Source organism: Hemiscyllium ocellatum, chromosome 9 (assembly GCF_020745735.1).
Source record: "Hemiscyllium ocellatum isolate sHemOce1 chromosome 9, sHemOce1.pat.X.cur, whole genome shotgun sequence".
NCBI lineage: Eukaryota > Metazoa > Chordata > Chondrichthyes > Orectolobiformes > Hemiscylliidae > Hemiscyllium > Hemiscyllium ocellatum.
In genome coordinates this window covers 113,060,814-113,075,152 of record NC_083409.1, presented here as the reverse complement: position 1 = coordinate 113,075,152, position 14,339 = coordinate 113,060,814, and the positions used below count along the sequence as shown (strand labels likewise).

Genomic DNA, 14,339 nt, shown 5'->3' with positions numbered 1-14,339 from the left:
GGCTGTAATCTTTTGCTGTAAATTCTGTGTCTTATGATGCCGCCCCACAGTTACCTGAGGAAGGAGCGGTGCTCTGAAAGCTAGTGCTTCCAAATAAACCTGTTGGACTATAATCTGGTGTTGTGTGATTTTTAACTTTGTGCTACTAATTCACATTCTCCTGAAGAACTCTAGCAGAGGAAAAGCCGAAAGGAAGCGTGGATCTGTAAATCAGAAACTGCTAGAAAAGTTCAACAGGTCTGATACCAACTCCTTCAGGAAGGGTCACTGGACCCGAATCGTTAACTTTGATTTCTTTCCACAGATGATGCCGGACCTGTTGAGTTTATCCAGCAATGTCTTTGTTTGTTACTCCAGCAAAGCCCTTCCAGATTTTTAAAAAAATCCTAATTAAACCCTCGCTTCATTTTATTTCTCCCCAGCCCACCAGCCCGCCCCCAACCCGCTGTGAATGGGACTGGCCCAGTGGGGAATCTGCTCTGCCTGTTGACAATCACCTTCTCTTTGTGTTAGCCCGGGACTCTGGTGTGTCTGTATCTGTCTCTTCATTGACTGCAATTCTGCCATTCAGTAGATAAGCGCCGGGGCTGTGATGTCAGTCGGTGGTTGATGAAATTTAACACCGTCCCCACTGTCTGTACCCACCCCCCGATTACAGAAGCGGCTGATGCCTTGGAGGAGGAGGTTAATACTGCACTGGGGAACAAGAGCATGTGCGGGGGAGGGCTCCTGACACCCACGTTAGCAATGAGCCAGCAACTCTGCTGTGTAGGACAGAACTCGAGTCAGGTCTGACAGAGAGAAGGAGAACTGTGTGTGTCAGAGAGAGAGAGAGAGGTTCCTGGCTCCCCCCTACCCCCCCTGGTTGGACATCATGCAGACGGTGTAGCAGGTCTGAGGGAATTCGGGGGTCGCTCGGGTCGACTTTGCAAACTGCAGATGAATCAGCGCCGCTGTCGAGTTTTGTTTTCGCTTCGGATTACGCTGCCGGGACAAATGCATACAAATGCATTTAGGAGCCCAAAGGACACGCCGTGGATTCATCTCTCCCGCCGGCAAACCGTAAGTAAAGTCCGAACTGGTGGAGCCAAGTGGGAGCCGGAGCGGTGTAAGGGAGACCCAGGATTGAAACATGTTCCTGCACAGTCTCTCAGCAAAGACTCCTGTTTCCTTTCGTTTTGAAGAGCCCCGGGTTGTCTCACTGGGGGTGGGGGGAGGGGGGGGATAGGTAGTAAGGTGCTTATGGGCCGAGTTCCAGCTGCTGGAAGGGCATCTGAACTGAAGGTTTTGGGAGGACGGGATGGGGAGCCAAACTTCTGTACATTGGAAGCTGAGCTGGAGACTGGCATTAGCAGGGCAGAGGGGATAGTAGGAACCCGCCTGGCCGAACAGCCTGCCCTGTAAAGCACTAGGGCAGGCGGGGGACAGACACTGGACATCAGACAGTGAGTGGACCATGGCAGCTCAGAGCAGCCTGAGGGGCAGGGGGTAAATGCCTAGGGATTAATCCCCCCCCCCTCCCACAGAGAGAGGCGGCGGCGGGATTGGAAACATTGATCCCAGCAGGATCTTTCCCAATCCAACCCGGACCGGTGTGGTTTCCCATGCAGAGAGAGAGAGAGAGAGAGTGTTTGGTGTTTGGTTTTTGTTTGTAATAATTGCACCTAATTCCAGTGCAGCCCAGGTCTGTAAGCCCAGGCGATGCCTGTACTTGTCAGATCCTCCCTCCACCCCCTTCCCCCTCCCCGGGGGGTGGAAAAGGACCAATCCCTTCCCGGATTTGGGAATTTCTTGCCAGCTGTTGCCCTCAAGGTGCACAGCAGGATTGCCCCCTCCCCAGGGAGTTTTTCCACCTTGCCTTTTTTTCCGCTTTAGGAGGGGGTTGGGGAACATCTAAAGGCAGCCGCCGGTAATCGGCAGGATCTTGTTGTTAGATCCGGGCAGATGTCCCAGCTGCTGAGCACCGGTGATGCTGCAGGAGATCCCATCAGATCCGCTCCCAGTGTGCCCTGAACAGGCAGCAGTGACCGGGTGGGTTAGGGGCAGTCAGTGCTCACTGAGGGACCAGGTCCCGGCACATCCGAGTCAGAGATGGACAGCACGGAAACTGACCCTTCGGTCCAACCCGTCCATGCCGACCAGGTATCCATCTGCCAGCATATGGCTCACATCCCTCTAAACCCTTCCTGATGAAGGGGCAGCGCTTCGAAAGCGAGTGCTTCCAAATAAACCTGCTGGACTATAACCTGGTGTTGTGTAATTTTTAACTTCCTAGTCAGGGTTTAGATGGGCCGAATCGCCTCCTTATGCAGTAAACTAATTCTGACAGCTCGTGTACGTGTACGAGTGAGTGAGACACTGATAGTGTGTGTCTGACTCTGAGACACTGTATGTCTGTCAAAATGAGTGAGTGTGAGTATGTGTGAGTGGAGTTCATTGCGTGTGTGTGTGATGTACAGAGTGTGCGAGTGTGTTTGGATGTGTGCCTTGAATGTGTGTCTGTGAGTGTGTGAATCAGTAGACTGTGGCAGTGTGTTTGAATAGGTGTGTGAGTGAATGAATGTGTGTACACCAATTCATAAAATCACACCACATAGAAAGAGACCATTCGGCCCACTGTATCTCTACCCTCCCTTCTGCCCTTCGCTCGAGCTGTGCAATTTTCCGTTTCCAGTTTTTGAAAATGAAATGTGTTCCCACAGGCAATGCATTCCTATTCACCTCTCTCAGCCATACCTTTGCGTGTGTCTGTTAAATATTGAGATGCCTCTTATTGTTCATCGGTGATGGATTGCTGTTGTAAATCAGAAACCTGGAAGCCACACTCCCTACACTCGTGTTGATCATGAAATGATTTTTTTTAACTCTTTAAACTAGTCTCACTTTCAGCTTACTGGTCTGAGAAATTATTCCCAAGCTACACACCTCATTAAATTGACACATGGTTAGAATCAAAACGATTTCTGAAAATGCTGCTGCAGCTCCTGAAGGGTTAAGGAAGAAGGCTTCACTAGTGACATTCACCAGCAGCGATTCCAACATAAATCAGAATACATGGACAGCTTAGGGCATCCATGAATGAGGGTGAGATAGCCCTGACTCACCTGCTTCATGTCACTGAAGCGGGGAGACAGTAACTTATCCATTCACTACCTGCGGGATTAATGGGGAGAGATTCCCGGGCTCGGTGGCCACTTCCAGTTTAAGAAAGTTAAAAATCACACAACACCAGGTTTAAGACAGGCAGCGTTTGTGTGTGTAGGCCGCTAATTTGTATCTGGCTGGAGAGTGGGGGTCCGCTGATGTTCACACACTTGGGGTGAGTTAGGCCCAGTCTTCAGGTCTCTGTGTCCCTCTCGTTAAATCGGATCAGGAGTGTATGTCCCCAAGGCAACATCAAAACGCAGCGCCGGTGTTAACGTTTACAACTGCTGGTGTATTCTCCTCATCACAGGATGGCCGCTGATCTTAATCACCACTCTCTCTACTTTTACTGAAACTGACGTGTTTGGTCTCTTATTATTGTTAGTAAACATGGCCATGTGTCATTACTGCACAACCGCGGAAAATTCGATGTTCTAGTTTCAAAGAGGTCTGGATTTTGCCAATATTAAACACACGGTATTTCCAGGGTGTGTAAATCAGCAAGCCTGTATTTGGAAACCAGAAATCCGCATCTCCTGCAGCTGAAAACACGCCATTGTAAAAGCTAAAGTTCTCAGATGCTGGAAATCTGGAATAAACAGAGAACATGGTGAGGAAACTCAACAGATCTGGCAGCATCAATGGAGAGAAATGAATATTTGTCTACCTTTTTTCTGGTGATGCGTTTCTCCCAGATGATTGGAAAACCGCCATTATCACACCTTTACTTCAAAAGACAAGGAGAGAACAAACCGGAAACTGTAGACCAGTTAGCTTAACGTCTGCGGTTGGGAACTTTAAAGTCTGTAATAGCAGAGCATTTAGAAATGCAAAATATGAGTAAGCAGGGTCAGCATGGTTTCATGATGTGGAGGTGCCAGTGTTCGATTGAGGTGGACAAAGTCAGAAGATACACCACACCAGGTTAGAGACCCACAGGTTTATTTGAAATCACAAGCTTTTGGAGCGCTGCTCTTTTGTCAGGTCCTTCACCTGGCCAGGGGCTACACACCAAAAGCTTGTGATTTAAAATAAACCTGTCGGATTGTAACCTGGTGTCATGTGACTTCTGACCTTGCACAGTTTCATGAAGGGGATATGGTGTTTGACAAATTTGGTGAAATTCTTTAATGAGGTAATAAGCATGCGGGAAAAACGGGATGGAGTGGATGTAATATATTTGGATTTTCAGAAGATATTTGACAAGGTACCACGCATAAGGTAACTTAATCAGAGCTTGTGTTGGGAAGAGTATAAAAGTGTGGATGGAAGTGTAGCTAATTCATAGAAGACAGAGAATGTGGATAAAGGGGCATTTTCAGGACAGTAATCTCTAACTAGTGGAGTGCCACAGGGATCAGTGCTGGGGCCAGAATTATTTGCCATGTATACTGATGGATGAGGAAAGTGAATGTGCTATAATGTGAGGAAATTGAGGTTTTGCACTTTGGCAGGAAGAATAGAGGAGCTGAATATTATTGAATTGGATCAGAGTGGTGCTGGAAAAGCACAGCAGATCAGGCAGCATCCAAGGAGCTCCTTGGATGCTGCCTGACTTGCTGTGCTTTTCCAGCACCACTCTGATCTAGACTCTGGTTTCCAGCACCTGCAATCCTCACTTTTGCCTATTATTGAATTGGAGAAAGACTGGAGAAAGCTGGAGCACAGAAGGATTTGGGGGTCTTTAAAACACGTTTAACAGGAAATGGGGAGGGCAAATGGTCTGAAGATGGGTCAGTGGACTCAAAACGTTAACTCTGTTTCTTTCTCCACAGATGCTGCCAGACCTGCTGAGTTTCTCCCATAATCGGTTTTGCTTGAGGCAAAGGGAATGTTGTTTTTTTATTCAAAGGGAATCATACAATATCTACACTATAGAAGCAGGCCATTCAACCCATCGAGTCCACATCATCTCTCTGAAGAGCATCCCAGACCCATTCCCTTACCTATCCCTGTAATTGTGTGTATCCCAAGGCTAATCCACCTAGCCTGCACATCCTTGAACACTAGACTACAAACATTGGGAAGTCTTGCTAAAAATATGCAAGGCACCAGTCAGACCACAGCTGAATATTATTGAATTGGAGAAAGACTGGAGAAAGCTGGGAATGATTTTGGGTTTCTTATCCAAGAAGACATTTACTGAGATTGGAGGCAGTCCAGAGAAGTGTCACTGAGCTGATCCCGGGTATGGTGGGACTGTCTTATCGCAGGTTGGGTAGAATGGGCCTGTACTCATTGGAATTTAGAAGAATGAGAGGCGACCTTAAAAAAACATACAAGATTCTTCGGGAACTTGATCGGGTAGATGTGGAGAAGTTGATTTGTATTGTGGTAGCACCAGAAGGTAAAACGTCAGAATAAGGGGTCACCCATTTAAGACTGAGATAAGGAGGAATTTCTTCTCAGAGGATAATGAATCTCTGGAATTCTTTCCCACGGAGGACTGTCCAGGCTAGCCATTAAATATATTCAAGGCTGAGACAGACAGATTTTTAATCACCAAGGGAATCGAGGGTAATACCAAAAAGGCAGGAAAGTGGAGTCCAGGATTTTCAGATCAGCCATGATCTCATTGAATGACAGCCAGGCTTATTGGGCTGAATGGACTGCTGCTGCTCCTTTGTCTTATGAGAAATAGAATTAAGGTTTTGTGTCTGATATGCTGCTCCTTCAGAATTCAATTCTTTTTATATTGTACCATAATATTATTTTGGGAGGATCCTGAAATCGAGCAGTCTGATTGGTCTAGAGGAGGGCTGTGTAAACACTCTGCCTTTCTCAGTTTTGATTTATCCTGTGAAGCATGTTTCAAACATAAATTATGTTGGCTAGAATCTGATAGACATTCACACAGCCTTCATTCAGTTGCTTATTTTTTCACATTTGTCAAACATTCTGCATTCAAACACCCACACCAAGGATTTGAACTTCCTAATTATAGGATCATAGAACTCCTACAGTGTGGAAACAGATCATTTGGCCCATCAAGTCCACACACACCCTCCAAAGAGCATCCCACTCAGACCCACCTCATCCTTTCCCTGTAACCCATTTCCCTGAGCTAATCTACTGAACCTGCACATCTTTGGACTGTGGGAGGAAACTGGACCACCTGGAGGAAACCCACGCAGACACAGGGAGAACAACTCCACACAGACAGTCGCCTGAGGGTGGGATCGAACCCAGGTCCCTGGAACTGTGAGGCACTAATGCTAACCACTGAGCCACCATGTAGGATGACAGTCCCAGTGTTGTTCTGATGTGGCAGGAGGAAATGAGGACTGCAGATGTTGGAGATCAGAATTGATAAGTGTGGTGCTGGAAAAGCACAGCCAGTCAGCAGCATCTGAGGAGCAGGAGAGTTGACGTTGCAAGCATATTCTCTTCATCAGGAATGAGCTGTCCTGCTCCTCAGATGCTGCCTGACTGGCTGTGCTATTCCAGCACCACACTATTCTAATGAGGTGCGAATGTGTCAAATCTGCCAGTTCTTGGATGAGGCACTCAGTCAAGACCCCTTTTCCTTTCCCAGTCCCACATGGTCTCTGTATCTGAGGAAGAACAAAGTTTATTTGATGTTCCCAGTTGTTATTTATTGTTGAACCAGTACCACTAAAACACATATGTGGAAGTCCCAGTGTTGGATTAGAGTGGATAAGGTCAGAAGTCACATGACACCTTCGACAAAGGAGCAGTGCTCCGAAAGCTTGTGATTTCAAATAAACCTGTTGGACTGTAACGTGGTGTTGTCTGATTTCTGACTAAAACACAGATTAATTGATAATTGTCACCTGGCTGTTGCTGGGATCTTGCAGTATATAAGTTGTAAGCCACGTTACCCAATCTATATTGTAAAGTCCTGAGTTTGTAAAAGTGCATTTACATGTGTATACTTTTTAAATTCAATCGTGATATGAGCGTCACTGGATTGGCTGGCATTTATTGCCCTTTCTAGTTGCCCCTTGAGAAGGTGGGGGTAAGCTGCCTTATTGAACCGCTGCAGTTCATGTGCTGTAGGTAGACCCACAATGCTCTTAGGGAAGGAATTCCAGGATTTTGACTCAATGACAGTGAAGGAACAGCGGTATATCTCCAAGTCAGGATGGTGAGTAGCTTGGCTGGGAACTTGCAGGGGTTGATGTTCCCATGTATCTGCTGCCCTTGTCTGTCTAGATGGAAGTGGTTATGGGTTTGGAAGATGCTGTTATCCTTTGGTGAATTTCTGCGGCACATCTTGTAGATATTTCACACTGCTGCAGTTGGTGGATGTTTTTGGATGTGGTACCAATCAAACAGGCTGCTTTGTTCTGGGTGGAGTCAAGCTTCTTGAGTGTTGTTGGAGCTGCTCCCATCCAGGCAAGTGGGGAGTATTCCATCACACTCCTGGATTGTGCCTTGTAGATGGTGGACAGGCTTTGGGGAGCCAGGAGGTGAATTACTCACCACAGTTTTTCTAGTCTCTGACCTGCTCTTGTAGCCACCGTGTTTATGTGGTGAGTCTAGTTGAGATTCTAATCAGTGGTAACTCCCAGAATGTTAATATGTACAACTCAATGGAATTTCTTCTTCCACCAGAAACTATTGTACTCCCATTTTTAACCATCACTTTCAACTCAACTGTTGGAGGCAGATTCTTTCTTCAAAAGGCCTGAGTGAGGAGATTTTTTTTTAATTCACAACAGTCAATAGTAGATTTATAGTCTTGCATTTATAGATTTCAGACTAGCCTTTTAATTCCAGTTTTAGCACTGAATTTAAATTCCACCATCAGCTCATGTTGTGACTGTAAGAGGAATACTATGTTTGTAAGCAAGCCCATATGCCACCACTCATCCCATTAGTATGAATGTTTCAATTCAATCTTTATGCTAGTCCTTTTGCATTATTATCCAAAATGCTTCCACCAGGCTCCTTTAATGAACTCAATATAGTCCCCTTATTATAAAAGAATATTCACTCTTTTAAAAAAAAGTGCCAAACAAGGAAATTACAATCTGAAATTATCCCTTTATCTCAAAAGCAGACACACTCACACTACACAAAACACAACCCATTCTGCAGAGATAGTGTTTGAATAAAAGACAAAAGTGTAAAAGAGAAATACTCCTTTGGGCCAAAGAAAGGATAAACTTTGATGAATCCTCATAGTTTGCTGGATTTCTGGTTAACAAAATCGAATCGCTAACAGCTAACAGACTGATGGAAGGCCCCCAGTTGAAATTGAAATCAAACCGGGTCCGAGTCTTTGGGATGTGGGCATGTTGCATGTTTTATAAGGTAGCATGAAATAATGATATTTGGAAACTTTATCAGGATTGCAAAATTTTCTGCTCAGAGAGGGAGAGAGATTTACAGCTCATGGGTTTTTCTTCCTTCTGATTGCTCAGTTTCTATGAAAGTAGAGATCAAGTCCAGAAGGGTTGCTAGGACACCACCAGCATTTCAAAGCAAGGTTTCCCATTGGTTCAGGGCCATAGGCTGCATCTCATGTCTCTCTGAAATCTTTGCTTGTTTGCTATCTTCGCCAAGTTCACTCAATTTTCTGCAGAGAACAGGTGAATCACTCAGCTCTATTGACTTCATTTCTAAGGAACCACATGGAAAAATCCCTCTCCAATTCAGAAAGTTACCAAATAGTTACATACCCTTACATCACGTTATCCATAAACACTTTGGTGGGATTTGATCCATGTTCACCAGAGTATTGGCCTGGGTCGAGCCCAGTGACATTACTCTGCCTTCCTCTCCCACCCCATTGGTTGATGGTTTGCATTTAGTTAGGTTCAGACTCCCTTTAAAATTATGTTGCTGAGACACTCACTGAGTAGCACCATGCTCCACCTGTCTCATCCAGAATTCTGCCGCAAATCACATAAATCACTCTGACCCCTGTTCTGGTCAGGCAATGTCTCAACTTCCAAATTCTCCTCATCTTGTTTTCAAGTCCCTTCCTGGCCCTGCTCTACCCTCCCAATTTCTGTCACCTCCTCCTCTACTACCACTCTGTGAAATCTCCACATTCCCCCAGTTCTGACCTCTCGCGTATCTTCCTAATTCTAATGGTTCCATCTTTGGAGGCTGCACCATTAGGTGCTCGATCTCCTAACTTTGGACCTCCCTCCTTAATCCTCTTATCCTCTCAACCTCTCTCTCCTTGTTTAGACTGCTCCCCAGAACTTGCCACCTTGACCATGTTTTTCCCTTCTCCTGTTAGATAATTGTCTCAGTGAAGTGCCATGGGACGTTTTCCTTCAGGCGTTACGGAGATGCAAGTCGCTATCATGGGGTTAATATTGAAAAGACCAAAGGGAAAGAGACATTCAGATAAACGAACAGAATTGTTTGATTTTGTGATGGTGTGAATTGGTTCTACATGAGTATAAGGAAAGGTTAGCATTTCTAGTACATATTTTGTAACCATGGAATGTTCTGGTTGTTGCATCCAATGAATCTGTTTTTTTTAAGTTGGTTAATGATGTTACAGACAAATAAAGAGCAGAAGGAGGCCGTTCAGTCTCTCGAGCCTGCTCTACCCTGCCATAGGATCAGGGTTGATCTGAGTGTAATCTCAAACTTCTAAAAACCTTTCACCTCCTTACTTTCCAAAAATCTATCCACTTCTGCCATAATTATTACAAACTCTCTTCCACTGTCTTTAGAGGAAAGGATGATATGGAGGTGCTGGTGTTGTGCAGGGGTGGACAAAGTAGGAAGTCACTTGACACTAAGTTATAGTCCAACAGGTTTGTTTAAAATCACAAGCTTTCAAAGCATGGTCCCTTCACAAAGGCGCTACATTCCAAAAGCTTGTGATTTCATATAAACCTGTTGACTATAACCTGGCGTAGTTTGACTTCTGACTTTGAGGAAGGGCGTTTTCTGGTCCTTCTGAAAAAAACACTTCATCTCTGGATTAAATGAATGACTCTTGATATTGAAAGTGTTTCTGAGTTCTAGATTTTCCCAAAAGAGGAAACATTCTCTCCGTACCCACATGATCAGGATGTTCCATGTTCACCTCTCTTTATATTCATCTCTTTCCACCTTCATATTTCAGGTATTAATCTAGCAAACCCTCTCTGAATTGATTCCAATACATTTTCATCCTTCCTTAAACAAGACCATGACTGTACATGTGACACTGAATGTGGTCTCACATGCACTGAAGCATAACCTCCCTCCCTACTCTTGTATTCAATTTAGTAATTCAATTTGATCCCTCTATAAATTTCGTATTAGTTTGGAGTCAATATTGCTATATTCCCTCATTGCCAGATGTAGCAGAACGATTCTGAAATGTAGACAAAAACGTAACACTTTCTGTAGTTGAAATTTGACAGATGAAGAATTAGACAAATAAGTTTGAACAGGTTTCTCTTCACATGGTTCACACTTGCCAGACTCAATGTGTTGCATGAAAAATAACTTTTTTTTGGTTGTACAGACAATGTTTTGAAGTTTGTGCTGCCTTATATCTGCATTGCATTTGGCAAGCACCATTTCTTCAGCTGTGAATGCAGTTTTTGCAATATGAGCGAGCTTTGCAGCTTTCAGAATTCATGGGTTTTGCATTATCATGAATTCACAATGTTTCAATCACAACATAGGCAGACCTGCATTTCCCAGGCTCTTTATCCAACATCACAATATCCCAAAGTGTGTTTCAAACAATTAACTTTAAAGTTTGTTGTTTTTAGAATATCAGGAAATGGAGCAGGCAATTTGAATGGAGCAAGTTCCCACTGCATTGTGATTATAATCAGTTTTGGGTATTTTTGGTTGTGGAATTATATTGGCAAAGGTAGGACACAAAAATAATGCCATCGGAATTTTCAATTGCAACTAACAAGAAGACAGGGTTTGAAACAAAATCTCAGAAAATCTTTGACAGTGCAGCACTCCCTCAGCACTGACCCTCTGACAGTGCAGCATTCCCTCAGCACTGACTCTCTGACAGTGCAGCACTCCCCCAGCACTGACCCTCTGACAGTGCAGCATTCCCTCAGCACTGACTCTCTGACAGTGCAGCACTCCCCCAGCACTGACCCTCTGACAGTGCAGCACTCCCCCAGCACTGACCCTCTGACAGTGCAACACTCCCTCAGCACTGACCCTCTGACAGTGCAGCACTCCCTCATCACTGACCCTCTGACAGTGCAGCACTCCCTCATCACTGACCCTCTGACAGTGTGACACTCCCTCAGCACTCACCCTCCGACAGTGCGACACTCCCTCAGCACTCACCCTCCGACAGTTCTGCACTCCCCCAGTATTGACCCTCTGACAGTGCGGCGCTCCCTCAGCACTGACCCATCCAACAGTGCAACACTCCCTCAGCACTCACCCTCCGACAGTGGCGGCACTCCCTCAGCACTGACTGTTCGGCAGTGCAGCTCTCTCTCAGCACTGACCCTCCAACAGTTCTGCACTCCCCCAATACTGACCCTCTGACAGTGCGGTTACCCCTCAGCACTGACCCTCTGACAGCTCTGGTTAGTCACTACTCCCTGTTGAATTCAGTATTGGTCATCTTGAATTAATGGTACGTAGTTCTAAATTTCCTTCCAAGTGGTAATAAAGTCTCCATTGTCAACTCCATAATTCTGAAGATGCAGATGAGGTTACCCCTCAACACATGCTTTCTATGAAAAAGACACTCTGTAACTATCCATTCCTTCCACCATGCTCAGTAGCAGAAATGTGTGTGTTTTTTTTTCTGTGTAATGTGGTGTTTCACTTGGAGCTGGTGCACTTTGTCACTGACTTTGTGCCCTTTGGCAAGGCGTGCTTGGCAAGCTTCCTAGGCAGCAGCAGACTCATGGAGGTCTGGATCTCCCGGGACCTGATGGTCTAACACTTTGGGCCAGGCGGGAAGCCTCGCCCACAATCACACAAAAATATCGTTGACAAACGAGTTCACGATGCTCATGACCATAGAGGACACAATGTACCAGCTACAAGGTACACTGCAGAAATTCACCAAAGATCCTCAAACAGTACCTTCCAAATGCACCACTGGTTCCACCTCGAAGGACATGGGCAGCAGATAAATGCGAATATCACCCCCTGAAAGTTCCCCTCCAAGCCACTCAATATCTTGACTTGGAAATATATCACCGTTCCTTCACTGTTGCTGGGTCAAAATCTTGAAATTCCCTCCTTAAGGGTGTTGTGGGTCTATCGACAGCAGCGATTCAAGATGGCAGCTCACCCCCACCTTCTCACGGGTAACTAGGAATGGGTAATGAATGTTGGCCCAGCCAGTGGCGCTCACGTTTCATGAGTGGATAGAAAAACTCAATCTGTCTCCGGATTGGTGTGACTGTGCAGTTTGCTGTCAAGCGGGATAATCTTTGATGCAGTTCACCCAATGTTCCAGTGTCCTGTTTGTAATGGGAAGCTGAGAACAGTATGCAGCTCTTTAAGAATGGTCTTGCTGTGGTATGTGATACAAAGTACAGTCAGACAGAAGAGGGATAATTGAGTGAATATTCTTCTGAGATAATTTAATGGGGTAGAAGTTTTCTGTGGTGTTTGAGACCTTGACAGATCCTGTAAACAAGGAATGCCTTATTGGTTGTTGAATTAATGCTGAGTTGATCGATATTACTTGCCCTGAGCAGATGCAAAGATACGTGTGGAATTGTTTTTTGTTTAAACAGGGATTTATTTGTCAGGGCATGAATTCAATTGCAGCATAAACATTTGTTGAAAACTGATGGAATCCTTAATACTGGATACTTGGCGCTAATAATGCTAGACAGTCAATGTGGTTTTGTGAAAGGCAGGCCGTGTCTGCCAAATTTAATTGAGTTCTTTGACAAGTTGACACAGGCAGTGGATGAGGGTAATGTTGTAGATGTTATATATTTGGACTTTCAGCAAGCATTTGATATGGTACCACATTGCAGGGTGGTTATCAAATTAGAAATGTTAGGGATGATGGGTTCTTGGCCACATGGATTAAAATTTGGCTAAAAGATAAGAAACAGAGGGTAGAGAAGGATGTGTATCTCTCAGACTGAAGACAAGTTGAAAGTGGTGTTCCGCAGGGATTCTTGCATTTTATAATTTACATGAATGATTTGGAGATGGGTTTGGCGTGTAGGTTTGCTCGCTGAGCTGTAGGTTTGATATCTAGATGTTTCATTACCTGGCTAGGTAACATCATCAGTGGTGACCTCCAAGTGAAGCGAAGCTATTGTCTCCTACTTTCTATTTATATGTTTGTCCAGGATGGGGTTCCTGGGGTTTGTGGTGATGTCATTTCCTGTTCGTTTTCTGAGGGGTTGATAGATGCTATCTAGATCTATGTGTTTGTTTATGGCGTTGTGGTTGGAGTGCCAGGCCTCTAGGAATTCTCTGGCATGTCTTTGCTTAGCCTGTCCCAGGATAGATGCGTTGTCCCAGTCGAAATGGTGTTTTTTTTCATCCATGTGTAGGGCTATGAGGGAGAGAGGGTCGTGTCTTTTTGTGGCTAGCTGGTGTTCGTGTTCGTGTAAACCCCAGGAACCCCATCCAGGACAAACATATAATGACACAAAAGTCGGTGGAGTTGTGGATAGTGAGGAAGGATGTGGCAGGTTACAGCGGGATATAGACAAGTTGCAAAGCTGGGCAGAAAGGTGGCAAATGGAATTCAATGTAGCTAAGTGTGAAGTCATTCACTTTGGTAGGAGTAACAAGAAGATGGATTACTGGGCTAATGGTAGGCTACTTGGTAGTGTGGATGAGCAGAGGGATCTTGGTGTCCATGTACACAGATCTCTGAAAGTTGCCACCCAGGTAAATAGTGCTGTGAGGAAGGCATATGGTGTACTGGGCTTTATTGGCAGAGGAATTGAGTTCCGGAGTCCTGAGGTCATGTTGCAATTGTATAAGACTCTGGTGCGGCCTCATCTGGAGTATTGTGTGCAGTTTTGGTCGCCATACTATAGGAAGGATGTGGAGGCATTGGAACGAGTGCAGAGGAGGTTTACCAGGATGTTGCCTGGTATGGTAGGAAAATCGTATGAGGAAAGACTGAGGCACTTGGGGCTGTTCTCATTGGAGAAAAGAAGGTTTAGGGGAGATTTGATAGAGGTGTACAAGATGATTAGAGGTTTAGATAGGGTAGACACTGAGAACCTTTTACCGCTAATGGAGTCAGCTGTTACAAGGGGACACAGCTTTAAATTAAGGGGTGGAAGGTA

The 14,339-nt window shown here is 45.1% G+C and overlaps 1 protein-coding gene across 1 annotated transcript in view; it reads left to right on the top strand.

The window, feature by feature from the left end:
* The first annotated feature begins 683 nt into the window (after positions 1–683).
* Positions 684–14,339, top strand: part of LOC132819201 (collagen alpha-1(XXIV) chain) — a 429,304-nt gene continuing 415,648 nt past the window's right edge. Inside the window, exon 1 of the mRNA XM_060830653.1 lies at positions 684–1,062. Coding sequence (XP_060686636.1) covers positions 1,007–1,062 — 56 coding nt within the window. The 5' untranslated portion in view covers positions 684–1,006. The remainder of the gene's footprint in view (positions 1,063–14,339) is intronic.